The sequence below is a fragment of the Helianthus annuus genome, unplaced genomic scaffold (assembly GCF_002127325.2).
Source record: "Helianthus annuus cultivar XRQ/B unplaced genomic scaffold, HanXRQr2.0-SUNRISE HanXRQChr00c001, whole genome shotgun sequence".
NCBI classification, from domain to species: domain Eukaryota; kingdom Viridiplantae; phylum Streptophyta; class Magnoliopsida; order Asterales; family Asteraceae; genus Helianthus; species Helianthus annuus.
In genome coordinates, this window is record NW_023395517.1 from 16,191 (window position 1) to 32,716 (window position 16,526).

Genomic DNA, 16,526 nt, shown 5'->3' on the forward strand with positions numbered 1-16,526 from the left:
TAATTTCATTAATTTTGTCAATTCTCTTTTCCCTTTTGTCACATTTTTTGCAGGGAAATAACTTGGAACAACTTCTGAAAGATTGAGCTCCAATGAATATATAAAGTTTGCCACCACATAATTTTTTCAGGACACAAAATGGTAAAACTCTCTTTTGGTGATTGCTAATTACTTCGGTACCCAATTGAACTCTTTTCCATTTTTGATAAGAAAAACCCTTCTTTTCATTATCGAAGGATAAGTAAAGTTTAAAACTATTTAAGAGGACACAACGCCAAATTGTTATAAAGCGCTTCCCTTCCTAAAGTTGACGAGCTTCGGAAGAAGAATTATTTTTCACAGAGAACTTGAATGCTTGCCAGTGCTAAGCATCACAACATAGTCACTCTAATAGGATTTTGTGTTGAAGGTTTTGAGAGGATACTTGTCACCGAGAAATTTTCTAATGGATCACTTGGTGATTATTTGGGTAACGCAAAAAAAAATGCATAATTTGACTTGGGAAAAACGTTTGAAAATCTGCATTGACGGTGCGCACGCACTGAATTACCTTCATTATGAGATGGATGATAAAAAAATGATGATACATAGTGATATAGATCCTTTTAGATTTGGATTGTATGAGAATTGGAGGGCAAAGATCGAAGACTTTGAGTTGGCAGTATTCCTGCCTCCAAATCAAAAAGACGAAGCTCTATGTAAAAGAACATATTTTAAGTCAACATGGCACGTGGATCCAGAATATGCGAAGACTGGTAAGCTAAAAAGAGAGTCGGATGTATATAGCTTTGGAGTAGTTATGTTTGAAATTCTATGCAGAAGAAAAGCTCAGGACCAAATTTACCTTAAGCAGAGTGAGAAAGGGCTGGTTCATGTTGCAAGACAAAACTTCTCCAATGGGACAATAGAGGACATCATAGATCCTATACTAAAGGAAGAAACCAGTAAACGGAGTCATAGGCCAATTGGAGGAGCCAATAAGGATTCTTTGTACACATTTTTAAAAGTTGCAAACCAGTGTGTGGCGGAGAGTCAAGACCAACGTCCAACATTGAAAGTTGTTCTTAATGAACTTGAGCAAGCATTGGTCTTTCAAGTAAGTCAGGTATGTTTATGTTTGTGTGTAATTAGAGGTGCATATTATCTTAATGCATAAGGCTATAGGGTGTGGTCATGACCCTCATGACCACCATGACCCTTCATGTTAGTGCCATGTAACTCATCTTTAATCCACCATCTAAAACCACTACCCTAAGGGTGTGGTCATGACCCAAACCATTAGCCCCTTATTTATTATCTTTGTCTAAACAAAAAGGAAATGATTTGTTGAAAAATGGCAAGGAGGACCATGGTTGCCATGGTTTAATCCATGCAAACCATGGTGGATCAATCAAGGGGGGTGGTGTAGCCTTCCATTCATGTTCCTAGTTGGCAAATCATGTCCCAACCATGATCCCCACACCCTATAGCCTAAAAATAAGTATTATGCATATTCAATGATACAATTTCGTTTGGCTAAATTATTACATAGAACGGGTCCTGAAAATACCCAAATAAGACAAAATTGAAGAGAAGAACCCTGTCATTTAAACACAAAAGCTTTCAAATATTAAAGCCAACCTATGATAATACTATTGAAACTTAAGCTAGACTTCTTACAAAGACATCAAAGTTATCCACAACTGAAATTGTATGTCCATACTTTTTGTTAAATTAAGTAAATTTCTACTTTATAAGAACCCAATCTCTAGGGCTTCCATTTAAAGAATTGGTTAGCGAGGCTGCCTCTTGGTTGAGGCTTATGGGACTTAGATGGGGACCTCCTTTGATGAAGGTTATGCCCTTGCTAATTGGCAGCCTCTTGAGCTAAATAATAATGTGTTTTCGTCACTTTCTCACCTTTTTATTTGGATTTGAAATATTGCATGTTCCATAACTTTATATGCATTGTTCAACGCAAAAAAAAACTAATTCAGTTTACACCCATATCCTGGACGAATTCTCGCGACCAATCGTTTTCGTGTATAGAAGTTACAATGGAATGCCCACTTTCTTTGATATTCATTATTTTGTTACCAAATTTGACTTGCATATGGTATTAATTCTATATTATGTTAATTTCCTTTTCATGTTTATTATTTGGTTACCAAATTTAACTGGTAATTTATGTCTAGTTAAATTTATTTGATGGTTTTAATTTTTAAGGTATCGTCTTTAGACATCAATCTCGTTGATATCTTATCATCTATTATATTATCAATTATTTCATTGTTTTATAGTTTTCCTTAGCAAATAGCTTTCACAGCCAGTTTGTATTTTTATCACAAATGTATAGTTTTGAGCATTAATTTTATTTTCTCAAATACTATTTCTTAAAGGAGGAGCAAGTACATGAGCCAAATAAGGACCAAATTGTCGACGAACTTCAGATAACAACTTTTCAAATTCCTGTAAGACCTTCCTTTTTTTTGAAAGGTGAATTTCTTTAATCTCTGTCGTCTGTGGGACTTGAACCCAAGACCTTCTCATTCCCAACCTAGGTGTTTTAAAGGTTTTGCCTTTGCCAATGGACCACCACCCCATTGGTAACCTTCCTTTTTTTTTACTTCATCTTTTTGGTTGGTATTTTTTTTTATGAATGAAACTAAATTATAAATTGATAGAGGTAATGTGTCATTGTAAACTAGTAAGGTGCAACCTGCGTGTAGGTCCCTTTTTGTCGGATGACGAACCTCAAACCTTGTTATACTAACCCACTAGCGAGTGCGGAATCCAAGCTAGCGAGCAAACCGGGATTAAGCAAGTATAAACACAACACACAAGGGTTCACCGATTAACACAACTTGTATTAATGCAAATGAAGGTTTCGGTTACAAGCACAATGTTTACAAACCTAACTTGTAAACTCTCAAAGTGTGTGTGTGAGTTTCGGACAGAATGCTCTCAAAGCTATCTCTCGGATGTGTGTGTTCTCTCTGTCTGTCCTACTGAACTCAACACAATGCATGGGTATTTATACCCAGCTCATGATGTGCAGTCCGAAGGATCCGATAGATGGTCCGAAGGATCATCTATCGAAGACAAGTCACTCGAAAGATCAGCAGGGACCTCGAAAGATCATCTTTCGAGGTCTAATCATTCGAAGCATATCTTTCGATGAGATCGAAGGATCCACATCATCCTTCGATCTCTTATCCTTCGAGACAGTACATCTTTCAACTTTTACCAACTGTTGTCCAAGTCAAACCGGAGGATGGTTGACTTGGTCAACTTACAACACAAGAACAGGACATCGTTTACATCGTGACCGAATACAGACAAAGTACAGACACAAGTGCACCAACAAACTCCCCCTTGGCTGTAGCTTTGTCTTTATCTTCTGTAGTTGTAGATTCGTCTCGATGTCCTTTCAAGTCTTCAAAGTCGGAGGATCTTCAAAGTCTTCACGTCTTGAAAGCAGAGAGTGTATCAACAAACTACCCGTATCATGTAGGAAGTGTGTTGACAAACTCCCCCTTAACATAAGCTCCCCCTTGAGTTATGCTCGTGAAAAGACTTTATCTTTATGAAGTGAGATCCTTGTGGTGTTGATGATGGCCAGCGGAAACTCGATCATCTTCATCTTTTGAGCGCCTTCTCGTCGTGTCTTCATTCCAGAGCTTGTCATCGACCATGTTCTCCTAGCCTTTAGAATCTGCACATGCAAGAAATCTAAACGCGTAATGAGAACAACTGCTTGGAATAGTATCAACAAAAGACACACGAATGACCATGTCAAAATCAAACACCGTCCGACAGTTTGAAAGTTTAATAAATTTATCAATTTTAAATTCTAACTTTCAAAATCTGCAAATTTTTGACCGTTTATGAAGATTTAGTCAATTCGGTTTTCAGTCAGGTTTCAGGTAACGAAGACTTGAGCTCCAACATCGTACGATCGAAAATAAAGAAGAAAGAAAATCTTTTTGGCTTTTATAAAGTTTATATTAAAACACACCTAAAATCTTTTTGGTATTTTTGAAATTAAAAGACAACAATTTAAAATCCTTTGAGTGTTATCAAACGACATCACCGCTAATGTCGTGCTGATATGCACCAAACGACGAAACTGTTTAAAAGAAATAATAAAAGTTAAGCAGTAAATAAATAAATATATACAAACATTCTTTTTGCGAGTTTCGAGGGTAAGAGAATCATATCAGTGTACGGTCATGCCAAAACACTCTTGTTGTTCAGTTAGTTAACATTAAGATAAGCATCCTATAACAATTATCGGTATTGTTGTCCACTTAAGCTCAACTTATCAGATGTAATCATGGCGAGGGGATACGTTAAGGTATGATTTATACTTACCGACCGGTGTTCATCCACATCACGACACATTCCCGTATCAAGGTATGCACGAGAGTTCATCTTACCGGTGAGTATACTGATTATCATCTGTTTGACCGTATAAATTGTGAGATACTCACTTATTTTGAATTGAAAACAAGCCCTATGTGATATAATCACTTATTGATGAGGAACTTGATTTTCGTATGCATGAGGGCACAGGTGCAAGTCCGTGAACAGGTCAGTACTTCCGTACAGCAGAGAGACGAACTTGACACCCGGATAGATGTGATATTTTTTATCACTTATTTGTTTGGACATGTGATTGTTTATCACTTATTGAGGTCGAATGCAATATGTAATATGTACACGTATGTATAGTATCATGGAAGATCTAGACTTGCGTCCCCGTTATTTTTCGGTAAAAGATACAACCATGATACCCAGATGATAAGCAGCATAAAGACCGAATATCTCAGAACCTCGGCAATCTATCAAACGAAATTTCGGTACTAAGACCATATGCCAATGAATGGTTCCCACCTGGTCTTCAGTCGATTAAGATTTATATCACCCTGCACACTTTAAAATGATTGTGAGCCTACCGATACATCTTATATAGAGCTGCTTATCGTTTTTCATTTAAGGTTTAAAGAGGTTTGGATAGACCACTGATGTACTATCATTTTCTCTTTTGCTCGCCAGGAAACTCATTTTTGTTTTTCTATTGTTATTGTGTTTTTGAAATTTTTCGATGTTTTTGGATTTTCAGATTTTTGGATTTACTCCCCCTAAAATCAATAAACTAAGACAAATTTAAAACACAAAGGTATTTACAAAAATGATTTTCCGATGTTGGTTTTACTCTTGCTTGACCTTAATGCCGTTTACCAATAATAAAAAGTCAAATCTTGATTTGTCAAAAGCTTTGGTAAATAAGTCGGCACGTTGGTCATCGGTGTGGACCTTAACAACATCGATTAGCCTTTTCTCAAAGCAATCACGTATGAAGTGATATTTGATTTCGATGTGTTTGGTCTTTGAATGCTGCACAGGATTTCTAGTGATATCTAAAGCAGCAGAATTATCAACGTAAATAGGAGTAGTTAGGAATTCAAAACCGTAGTCCCGCATTTGTTGTTGGATCCAAAGAACTTGGGAGCAACAACTTGAGGCAGCAATGTATTCAGCTTCGCATGTTGATGTAGCTACACACGTCTGCTTCTTGCACTGCCATGTGACTAGGCGATTTCCTAAGAACTGACATCCAGCCGTTGTGGATTTACCGTCGATTTTGCATCCGCCAAAATCAGAATCACTAAAAGCTACCAATTCAAAGTATTATCCCTAGGGTACCACAGACCGGTGTCAGGGTACGCCTTCAAATAACGAAAAATCCTTTTAACAGCAGCAAGATGTGAGGCCTTCGGGTTAACTTGATATCTAGCAAGCAGGCACGTTGGGTACATTATGTCTGGCCTTGATGCTGTGAGGTACATAAGAGATCCAATCATAGCGCGGTAGTTTGAAGGGCTAACAGCTTCTCCCTTCAAGTCAGGAGTAATTCCGTGATTGGTTGGCAATGGGGTACCAATGGGCGTTGCATCAGACATCTGGAACCGGCTCAAGATGTCACCAACATATTTAGTCTGATGGATGAATATCCCAGACTCTGTTTGTTGAACTTGTAGGCCCAAGAAGAAAGTCATTTCCCCCATAGCACTCATCTCGAATTTATCCTGCATGATGCGCTCGAATTCCCTACACAAGACATCATTAGTAGAACCAAAAATAATATCATCAACGTATACCTGTACCAGAAGAAGATCTCCATCTTGTTCTTTGATGAAGAGAGTACAGTCGATAAGACCTCTACGAAAACCGTTCTCCAGCAGATAATGAGATAAGGTTGCATACCAAGCTCGCGGCGCTTGATGAAGACCATAGAGAGCTTTGTTGAGCAACCAAACCCGATCGGGATGGATAGGATCTTCAAAACCTAGAGGCTGTTCGACGTACACCTCTTCTTCAACCACACCATGTAAGAATGCACTTTTCACGTCCATCTGATAAACCTTGAATCCTTTGAAGGACGCATAGGCTAGAAAGATTCGAATTGCTTCGAGACGTGCCACTGGTGCATAGACTTCGTTGTAGTCGATCCCTTCAATCTGACGAAAACCCTGAACGACTAAACGTGCTTTGTTTCGGATAACAACTCCGCGGTCATCCTTTTTGCATTTGAAAACCCAACGGGTACCAATCTTCTTGTATCCAGCAGGTTTCTCTACGAGTTTCCAGACACCCAGCTTCTGGAATTGTTGCAGTTCTTCCTGCATGGCTTCAACCCAAGCATTATCCTTCAAGGCTTCTTTCCATGTTCTTGGTTCTTCCTGTGAGACATAACACGCGAAGGACCAATCGTTTTGTTGCCCGGATTCTCTAATAGCTGCATACAAGCCTGCATTGTTGTTGTTTCGCAACATGTTTCTTGTTTGAACGCCACTTTGCACATTTCCAATGATGTTTTGTTGAGGATGGGTATTATGAATCCTTGTTTCTGGATTATCTGGAACTGGAATATTTATACCCAGGTTGTTGAGGTTAAGATCAACAACCAATTCAAGGCCCGGAATTGACGAAGAGGATGATGCAGTAGCCTCAGCTGTTCTATGTGTATCCACTGGAGGAGTACCCTCTGAAGTACCATGAACTGCTGTTGTAGGAGCTTCCTGATCTGCATCTAGAAATTCATCATCCTCTGAAGATTCGTTCAATTCGTTTGCATCATGAAAATCCTCATTGTTGAGAGTATTGTTGTTCACCGAAGAAGATGGTTCTTGATTAACAAGAATTGGACGAACCACCGGTGAAACTGTTGCATTGTCACTCTCGAAAAACATCCTAGCCGCAGCATTTTCTTCAACGGCTTCAACATTGATCGAATTGAAGAAGTCATCATACTCAAACATCCAAGGTTGACCCGGATTTTTGACTGGCAAGGTGTGCCTTTGTACTCTGACCTCAGACCATTCCTCGACCCTTTTAGTCTCTAGATTCCAGACTCGTAAGTTAGGGGTGGCATACCCAAGAAAGTATCCATCAATTGCTCTTGCCCCAAACTTTCCATTAGGATCGATGATTGTGCATGGAGCTCCAAACGGTTCTAGATAAGACAAATCTGGTTTCCGTTTTTGAAGAAGCTCAAAGCAGGTCTTGTTGTGCCTTTTTACTGTAAGGACTCGGTTCAATGTATAACATGCAGAGGCCACAGCTTCAGTCCAGAATGGAATGGGTAGCTGCGACTCTACCAACATTGTCCTAGTCACTCGATCATTACTGTAATCTGATCATGTGCGGTTCTTACGTTCAGCGACACATTCTGTTGAGGAGTATAAGCTGCACTAAACTCATGAAGAATACCCTTTGAAGTGCAGAACTCCGCCATGGAATGATTTTTAAATTCAGTACCATTGTCGCTACGTATCCGCCTAACCTTCAACTTATACAAATTCTCAATCTGAATGATCAAGTTTTTGATGATGCCAAAGGTTTCACTCTTGTGTGCCATGAACGCAACCCAAGAAAATCTTGAATAATCATCAGTAACCACGAGGCAGTATTGATCACCCGAATACTCTTGTGCTTGACAGGACCGAACAAATCCATGTGCAAGCGTTCAAGAGGAACTGCCACCGTGTTGATCTTCTTTGTAGGGTGCTTCTTCTTTGTTTGCTTTCCTTTCTGGCACGAAACACAGACGTCTTGAAGATGGAAATTTTTGAGGGGAACACCATTCACCAATTCATTTGATACCAAATGATTCATTTTGCGTAAGTGAATGTGACCCATTCGTCTGTGCCAAGAGATAGTGTCTTTTTCTGTGGCTTTGGAAACGAAACAAGTTGCTTGTGCAGACGTAGTAATAGCCTGGCTCATGTCAAGGACGTACAAATCATTTATCCTTGGAGCCGACAAGAGAATCCATTCTTTTGGAATTTTGAAGCCGGGTTTCAGCACATAACATCCATTAGCATCAAAGTGTACTGAAAATTTCTTGTCACAGATTTGAGAAACACTAAGAAGATTGTGATCAAGTTGTTGCACAAAAATTGATCTTGTCAAAGCTGACAATCCCGTTAGATATCATTCCTTCACCTGTAATGTATCCACCTTTATCTCCAGCAAAAGCAACATAACCTCCTCTAATAGATTTAACGTCGTAGAGAAGCTTCATGTCGCCTGTCATGTGCCTGGATGCCCCACTATCAAACAATCCAATGACTACTGATAGTTCCTCCTGAAGCACCCTGCACATGAACTCAAATGAATTAGTTGGAGATGGGGACCCAAGCCATTGTGGTCTTGGGTCTTCCATTTTCATCAATGACAATAACTTCTTGTCTTTGATGGTTGGTGAATTGTGATGGTCCCCCTGATTCAGTAACCGATTTAGGTTTCCATGTCTGTTTTGTTTTACCAGTGTCTTTCTTTAAAATTTTAACTTCTTGATTGTTTGAAGTTTTGGAATTTTCTGGTTTTACAACAACAGATTGTTTTTGAACCACATCAGTTTTAATTGCTTTTTCAATCTTCTTGACCTGTTGGCGTTTCTGTTTCTTTTCCCTTTCTTTTACAAGTCTGGGATCTTGTTTTGTGGAAACAGATGGCTTACGGTCAGTCTTGCCACGGGGATCATCAACCTTTTCCTTTTGCTTATGAAGATATGGACAATTACGAATAATATGTCCAATGGTTCCACATTCAAAACATGATCTTCGTTCTACAAACCCCGAAGTATCATGTGATCGCTTAGCCGATGATGTTGAACTTTGTGAACCCGAGGTACTAGGCTTTGAACTGCTTGGTTCATTTCTTTTCTCGACAATAGTTTTCTTGACAAAATCTAAGTTAGATTGATTTTCAAACTTTTCAATTTTGTCTGTTCCCGTCGATTTCACAAAGTTAACATTTTTCTTCTTCTTTTGATTCGGCTTCTTTTGGACTGGAGCCGGTGATTTTCCTTTCGGCTTGGTGTGATTTTGCTGTTTTGGCACTGTTGGTAATTTCTTGTTGCCAAATTGTTTACGAATTTCAGCCTTTGGAATAGGAGGACACTGTGTAACTGTAACTTTAGGTCCTGCCTTTCCCAAGAACTTACTCGTCGAATTCTCAAAGACTTTACAGATTAAGGATTGATTAACATTCTTAATGGGAAAATCTTTGTCTGAGTAAATTTTATCATCACCAACTAGAGTGTACAGCAAATTCACACTCTCCGGCTCTTCAGCAGATGAGGACTCAGTTGCAACAGTCTGAGCGGTTTGTACAGGGGGATCACATAGAATGTGATTCTCAAGAGGTATGTCCTCATTTTTGGCTACCGCATCAGACTTTGCTGGGACAGTATCATCAGATTCATCATCAGACGAATCAGCATCCTCAATCACAACTGGAGGATCTTGATTCTGTTCAGCACTTACAAATGTATCTGCTGACACATCTGAATCTGAGGATACTTCCTTTTGGTATCCGAGCCCTGCAGCAAACTCCTTAACATCTAGAGGCACAGAAGGTTCAAAGAAAACCCTGTCCTCTTCATCAGGCATGGCATCATAATTATGTCTCACTGGTGTGGACACTTCTTGTACCCTATGCATGTGACATCCCTCTTTTCCTTCTGAACATCAATGATGTGATCTAACACATAGCTAGAGCTCAAATAACTGTCTAGCTTGAGTTGGATTGCATCACTTTCGGTTTTCACACAAGCCATCTCTTTTTGCATAATCTCAAGGCGAGATATATACAAATTAATATCAGTTTGTTTTCTTGAAACCATTTTAGTCGGTTCAGTTTTATCTTTCTTTAATGTTTCAATTACTGACTTAAATTCTTTTTCATGGTTTTCATAAAACATGTTGGCTTCTGTGCATTTAGAGAGGTCCACAGTCAATTTCTGATTGTGGAGAAAGGTCACATCATATTTTTCTTGCAAAGCGTCATGCTTACTTTGCAAGTCACTCAAATTCTCATTCACAGTAGTATGTTTGTCTTGCAAGTCAAACAAACTAGCTTGTAAAGCATCATGTTTGCATTGCAACTCAGACATACTTTTCTCCATTTCAGCACATCTAGCATGTAACCTAGCACATTCATCACAATTAACAGCAGTGGGTTCATCGACACATACCTGACTTGATGAACCGTCGACATTAGCCATAAAGGCTGAATGGAGAGAAGACGAGTAGTATAAGCAGCTTGATCCACCAGAATAGATCTTCTTTGAGTTTCTGCTGCAGCTTCCTCCAAGAGTTCATCAATATCTGCATCGATTGCTGCATTCGATGTCTCACCCACATGATCATCACCAGAATTGGATGATTCTTCATCAACACTTCTACTGTACCCAGAAGAGTCTTCATCTTCAGACGATTCACCACCACTGGCAGAAGATTCTCCACCACTGGTGTGAACTAGCTCCTTCACAATCTGAGCAAAACATGCTGTTCCATCGGGAGCATCACCACCCAACTGGATTGACCAGTCACAACCTTCATCTACCTGAACCGCAAGTGCTCGGTTGGTTTGGTTGTTGACGGGTACCATGGTACGATCATTGTTTCTGTTCTGCCGATTGCCTTGGTTTCTGAAGGGGTTTTGATTCCCGTGCTGGGCTGGCTTTGTACATTCCCGCTTAAAGTGACCCCGTTCACCACAGTTGAAGCACTTTACAGCTTGCTTATCGAACCCATACTTGGTGTAGCTAGTTCTGCAGTACTTTCCATCCAATCCTTTGCTCTTCTCACAGCACTAGCAAAGGCCCACTTGATGTCCATCAAGTCCATCTCTTCTTTATCAATCTGCCTGTAATCTTCTTGTGTCAGATTAATGTTGCTAATCTGACCTTCTATCAACCCACAGTACGCGCTCACTACAGTGTTAAGCAGCTCCATGTGTTCCTTAGCTACTTCTACACTGATTTTAGAGAAGCTTGACGTGTCGAGCTGTACTGTACTTGACTTTGATTGTTGACCAGCAGATGATGTTCCTCCATAACATGCACGTTGTTGTTGTTGAGCATGAGGAGGTGGAGGTGGTTGGATTGGATTTCCATACATGTCTGTGGTGGGAGGTGGCTTAACAGGAACTTGGATTGGGTTGCCAAAACAATCTGTGCTTGTGACAAACGCTGTTTGAAGTGGAGCATGTGAACCGGTTCTTGCAGACGAAGAATTGGAAGTTCCACAGTACATTTCTGGATTCTGTGGCAATGGAACTCTCCTTCGCCTTCAATGTTTCCTCCTGATCCTTGTTTTCCAAAAGTTGAACGAATTCGTTGATATTAGTGGTTCTCAACACTCCGTTGTACTTCAGGATTTCCAAGAAACTACTCCATTGAGGAGGCAAAGCATCAGCAAACTTCTTCACAACTTCAGCTTGAGTTGTCACTACACTATAATTATCCAATTCCGTAAGCAGATGATAAAATCGGCTTGTCATATCTCCCAAGGACTCCTTATCCATACAAGTGAAACCTTCGAATTCTTTCTTGAGAAGATCATGACGCATTTGACGTGTTGCTGCATTTCCCACTCCTCTGTTTTTCAATCCGTCCCACAACTTCTTTGTTGTGTTGAAGCTGACGAACTGATGGTAGATATCCTTGCTCAACGCCTGAGTGAGAATGGCATATGCCTTCTTTTCCAGATCATAAGTTTTCTTTTATCTTCTGGAAGATCAGCAAACGTAGTAGAATCTGAAGCAGCAACCTCTATGGCTTGATCGAAATCTGTGGTGAAACGTATCCACAGTTCGGTATTTTGACCAAGAACATATGTTTTAAATCTCTCAACCCATCCTGGATATTCATTCAAATGCATCAACTTTGGAGGTCGATTCAAACTTCCTGTTTCACTTTCGCTTAGTAGAATACTTTGAATGCTCGGAGTTTGATTCGATACCAAAGCCCATTGATTTTCCCTGAGAAGAAGTTGATACCGGCGACTCAGCCCATAAAGGAGATGACCTTGTATTCGTGTATTTTCCATCGTCTGGAGCCGGTGTACCCCACCATGAGGGAGTGACATTTGATCTTGTATATTCACCATTATCTGGAGCAGGATTCCACCAACTCGGATTCATGATTGATAAGCAAAATAAATGCTAAGTAAGTAATCCGAAAGATATCACGGCCGAAGGATCCTGTTCCGAACGATCTGAAATCATAGAAACTTGTTAACAATAACCTGACTACAATCGAAGGATCAACTCTTGTTCGAAGGATCAACAGTACTCGAAAGATTACTGTTGAATCTCGAACAATAACAATGATTTAGAAAGATTCAAGAACTCGAAGGATTCCCCTTTTGAAGGATCCTTATCTTTCGAATATCCTTATCTTTCGTATAGCTGACTTTCGAAAGATTCCTTTATCGAAAGATATGTTTCAGACTTCGAAGGATGGGTCGAAGGATGATGATCTTTCGAGCCTTCCTTGATCGAAAGATGGTCTTTCGATGTCGAAGGATATCTTTCGAAGTCGAAGGATATCTTTCGAATGTGCACTGACACACTGACACATATGTGACGGGTTGGTGAAAAGGTGATGGGTTGGTAAGTCAACTTTCATCAAAAGGGTATGGCAGGCTGACAACTTTTCTACCAACCAAGATTTTGAAAGATAATTTACCCAAAAAGGAAAACCCTATCCTCAAACCAGTCACCGGAATATTGACCGGAATATGGCCGGAAATTACCAACACACTCAAAAACAAGTTTTTAAGTTACCCAACCCACTTACGAACACTCCCGGTAAGTTTAAAACACGTTTTCCAATTTAAAAGTGTAGAAAAACCAACAAAAACGGGTGTTAAACCAAGTGTTCAAACACACACCAAGAACTTGAAAAACCCGGTTTTAAACAAGGTAAAGAGCCAAGCTCTGATACCACTTGTAGGTCCCTTTTTGTCGGATGACGAACCTCAAACCTTGTTATACTAACCCACTAGCGAGTGCGGAATCCAAGCTAGCGAGCAAACCGGGATTAAGCAAGTATAAACACAACACACAAGGGTTCACCGATTAACACAACTTGTATTAATGCAAATGAAGGTTTCGGTTACAAGCACAATGTTTACAAACCTAACTTGTAAACTCTCAAAGTGTGTGTGTGAGTTTCGGACAGAATGCTCTCAAAGCTATCTCTCGGATGTGTGTGTTCTCTCTGTCTGTCCTACTGAACTCAACACAATGCATGGGTATTTATACCCAGCTCATGATGTGCAGTCCGAAGGATCCGATAGATGGTCCGAAGGATCATCTATCGAAGACAAGTCACTCGAAAGATCAGCAGGGACCTCGAAGATCATCTTTCGAGGTCTAATCATTCGAAGCATATCTTTCGATGAGATCGAAGGATCCATATCATCCTTCGATCTCTTATCCTTCGAGACAGTACATCTTTCAACTTTTACCAACTGTTGTCCAAGTCAAACCGGAGGATGGTTGACTTGGTCAACTTACAACACAAGAACAGGACATCGTTTACATCGTGACCGAATACAGACAAAGTACAGACACAAGTGCACCAACACTGCGCTGTACTTGGGGAAAACATGAAAAGGATTTAAAGTACATAGTATATTCGGCACATTTTTGCATCCCAAACGCTAAACCCTAAAAATTAACTAGGTTTGTAATAAAGGACTTAACCTGAAACAAAAAGCAATGTATAAGGTCAGCGGGTGAAATCTTAAACGTTAAAATCTATGAAATCACCCATTATATAAGATATTCTATTCCCTCAAATTCGTTCCATCCAACACCCTTGGGTCTGTTTTGGTATGGGGTAATGGAATGGACGAGGGAATGGAATAAATTTATTATGTATTGTTGGTATGCAAGAAAACATCAGCGGTGAGTGGTGGTCGGTGGTATGATTGTGGTGGTGGTGTGGCAGCGCAGCGTCGATGGTGGTGGTGTGGCGACGACGAGCGGCGGTGCGGCAATGACGACAAGTGACGGTGCGGCGACAGACGAGTGGCGGTGGCGGCGGTTGGTGTGGCATCGACGATGGTTGGTGGTGACGTCGATGTTGGTGGTGTTGGCGGCGATGGTGGTGGCTGTCAGAGTGGTGAGAAGGTGGTGGCGGTTGCGCAATGGCGTTGGTGATGGGTTGTGGCGAAGGTGTGGGTTGTGGTGTTGTTGATAAATGGTTCAAGATGGATGAATTGAAGAAAAAACATGGAGGTTGATGGAGTGATTTTGAGGGAATGGAATGTCTTTTGGAATGGGTGACTCCATTCCATTGACCAACCAACATCTTTTTTTTCATTCCCTCGTAATCATCCATTTCCATTCCGCCTCTCATTCTTGCATAACCATAATCTAGCCAGAGTGGGGTTAGTGCCTCTGGTTGAGAGGGTGTGAGATCTCTCTCTCAACTGTTAAGATTCTCACCGTTCAAAAAAAAAAAAAAAAAACTTTCAGCATTAACACCTCTCTCATGTTATTTCTTAAAGGAGAAACAAGTACAACATACGGATAATGAACAAGTTTCAACCAACTTGAGATAGCATCTCAGAACTTCATGCAAGTCCTTCCTTTTTATTTATATTTTCACTTCACCTTTTTTGAATTATGAGTAGATACTTATGAAAAGATAAACTTAGTGAAAGAAATAGTTAATAATGAATCCATGTGCATCCCAAATTCGAAATGTGTGGATGGCACTACGCACACACCGAGAAAATCATCATATCACGTGCGCGAATGTAATAACATAAGACTACAAGGTATGGTGAGGGTTCATCCTTGGAGGATGATCCGCCACGAAGGCGACACGTCATAGTCCTCTCAAGGATGGATCATCCTCCAAAAATAGAGGGCAATGAGAAACTAGAGGCATGAGAGGATGGTTCTAGTCATAGTCCTCCACCACTTTTGTTTTTTTATTTTTTTTATCTTCAACTTTTATTTAACATTTACCAAATAAAGTAACAAATATTTTCATTAATATTAAAAACATTACATAACTTAAAAAAAATTAAACTTAAAGAAATAATTTAAAAAACAAAACTTAAAAAAATAAAGGTAAAAAAAAGATAAACTTAAAATATCCTAACATATTAAAATAAGCTAGTAAATAGATGATGAATACTACGCAGACGAAGACGATGAAGACATAGAAGAAATTGAAGAAATGAGTGAAGCCATGATAATTTTTAGCGAGAGATGAGGTGGTAGCGGGTAAAAAAATAGATGAGTTTTTATAAAAAGGGAAGAGGGTTATAAAATGTGAGAGAGATGTGAGATGTAGTGGGTGAAAAGTTGTGAAAAAATGAGTAAAAGAGGTGAAATTTTATAAAATTGAATTGAAATGGGGGAGGATTTAAAAAATAGCCGTTGAAAATTATTAATTTTCTTTGTTTTTAACGGTCAAATTCGGATTGGGGCCCACAATTTTGGAACGTCGCAAACGGCGAGATTCGGACGGGGAAGCCGGACGTGGGGGGGGCATGGTGTTCACCCCGTCGCCGGTCCAAGACGATGTGGGGAGGACCCATACCGTGTAGCCTAAAAAGTGGAGATGACATGTAGGTCCCTAAATCGGAGGATCGTTTTTCACTATGGAACCTTGTTTATAACAAACAAAGTTAAGTGTGCGGAATCCACTTAACTTAGCCAACCAAACATAGAACAAGATAAAACCGGTTAACCAAAGAAACACAATCGTTTGATTAATCTTGATGAGAAATGCCAACTGATACAAAACACAGTTCTTACAAGCAACAAGAGTAAACTAGCATCTCTAACCTTTGCAATGAACATTCTGTGCCTTTATATAGCAGGTGGGCTTATCTGCTTGACGAAACAGAAGATGGGGGCGAAACAGAACAAAGCCCATTAACAAGCCCAACAGTCAACGAATCAAGTCTGATTTTACTACCTTGACGAATCACAACGAAAAAACAACCCGATTAGCCAAAGTAGTTTACTCAGGTATACTTAAGCCGTTGACCAAAAGTAGATAATCGAACCGTGATTTATCAAATGCTTTTGTAACAGGTCGGCACGTTGGTGTTCTGGGGGGATATGAATCACATCGATTAATCTTTGTCAAAACAATCACGTATGAAGTGATATTTAATTTCGATGTGTTGGTCTTGGAATGCTGCACAGGATTTCTAGTG

General features: G+C 39.8%; 1 protein-coding gene across 1 annotated transcript; it reads left to right on the plus strand.

The window, feature by feature from the left end:
- Positions 1–371: 371 nt before the first annotated feature.
- LOC118489673 (probable receptor-like protein kinase At2g23200) lies at positions 372–15,571 on the plus strand. The gene is made up of 3 exons (XM_035987197.1): positions 372–1,105; positions 2,379–2,475; positions 15,501–15,571. Exons 1-3 carry the CDS (start codon positions 446–448, stop codon positions 15,569–15,571), a joined length of 828 nt encoding a protein of 275 aa, XP_035843090.1. The 5' UTR covers positions 372–445.
- Positions 15,572–16,526: the final 955 nt, after the last annotated feature.

Coding starts and splice junctions, on each gene's coding strand:
- LOC118489673 (XM_035987197.1), top strand. CDS start 446: ATGGATCACTTGGTGATTATTTGGGTAACGCAAAAAAAAATGCATAAT. Junction 1,106..2,378: donor TGGTCTTTCAAGTAAGTCAG/GTATGTTTATGT, acceptor TATTTCTTAAAG/GAGGAGCAAGTACATGAGCC. Junction 2,476..15,500: donor ACCTTCCTTTTTTTTGAAAG/GTGAATTTCTTT, acceptor AATACTACGCAG/ACGAAGACGATGAAGACATA.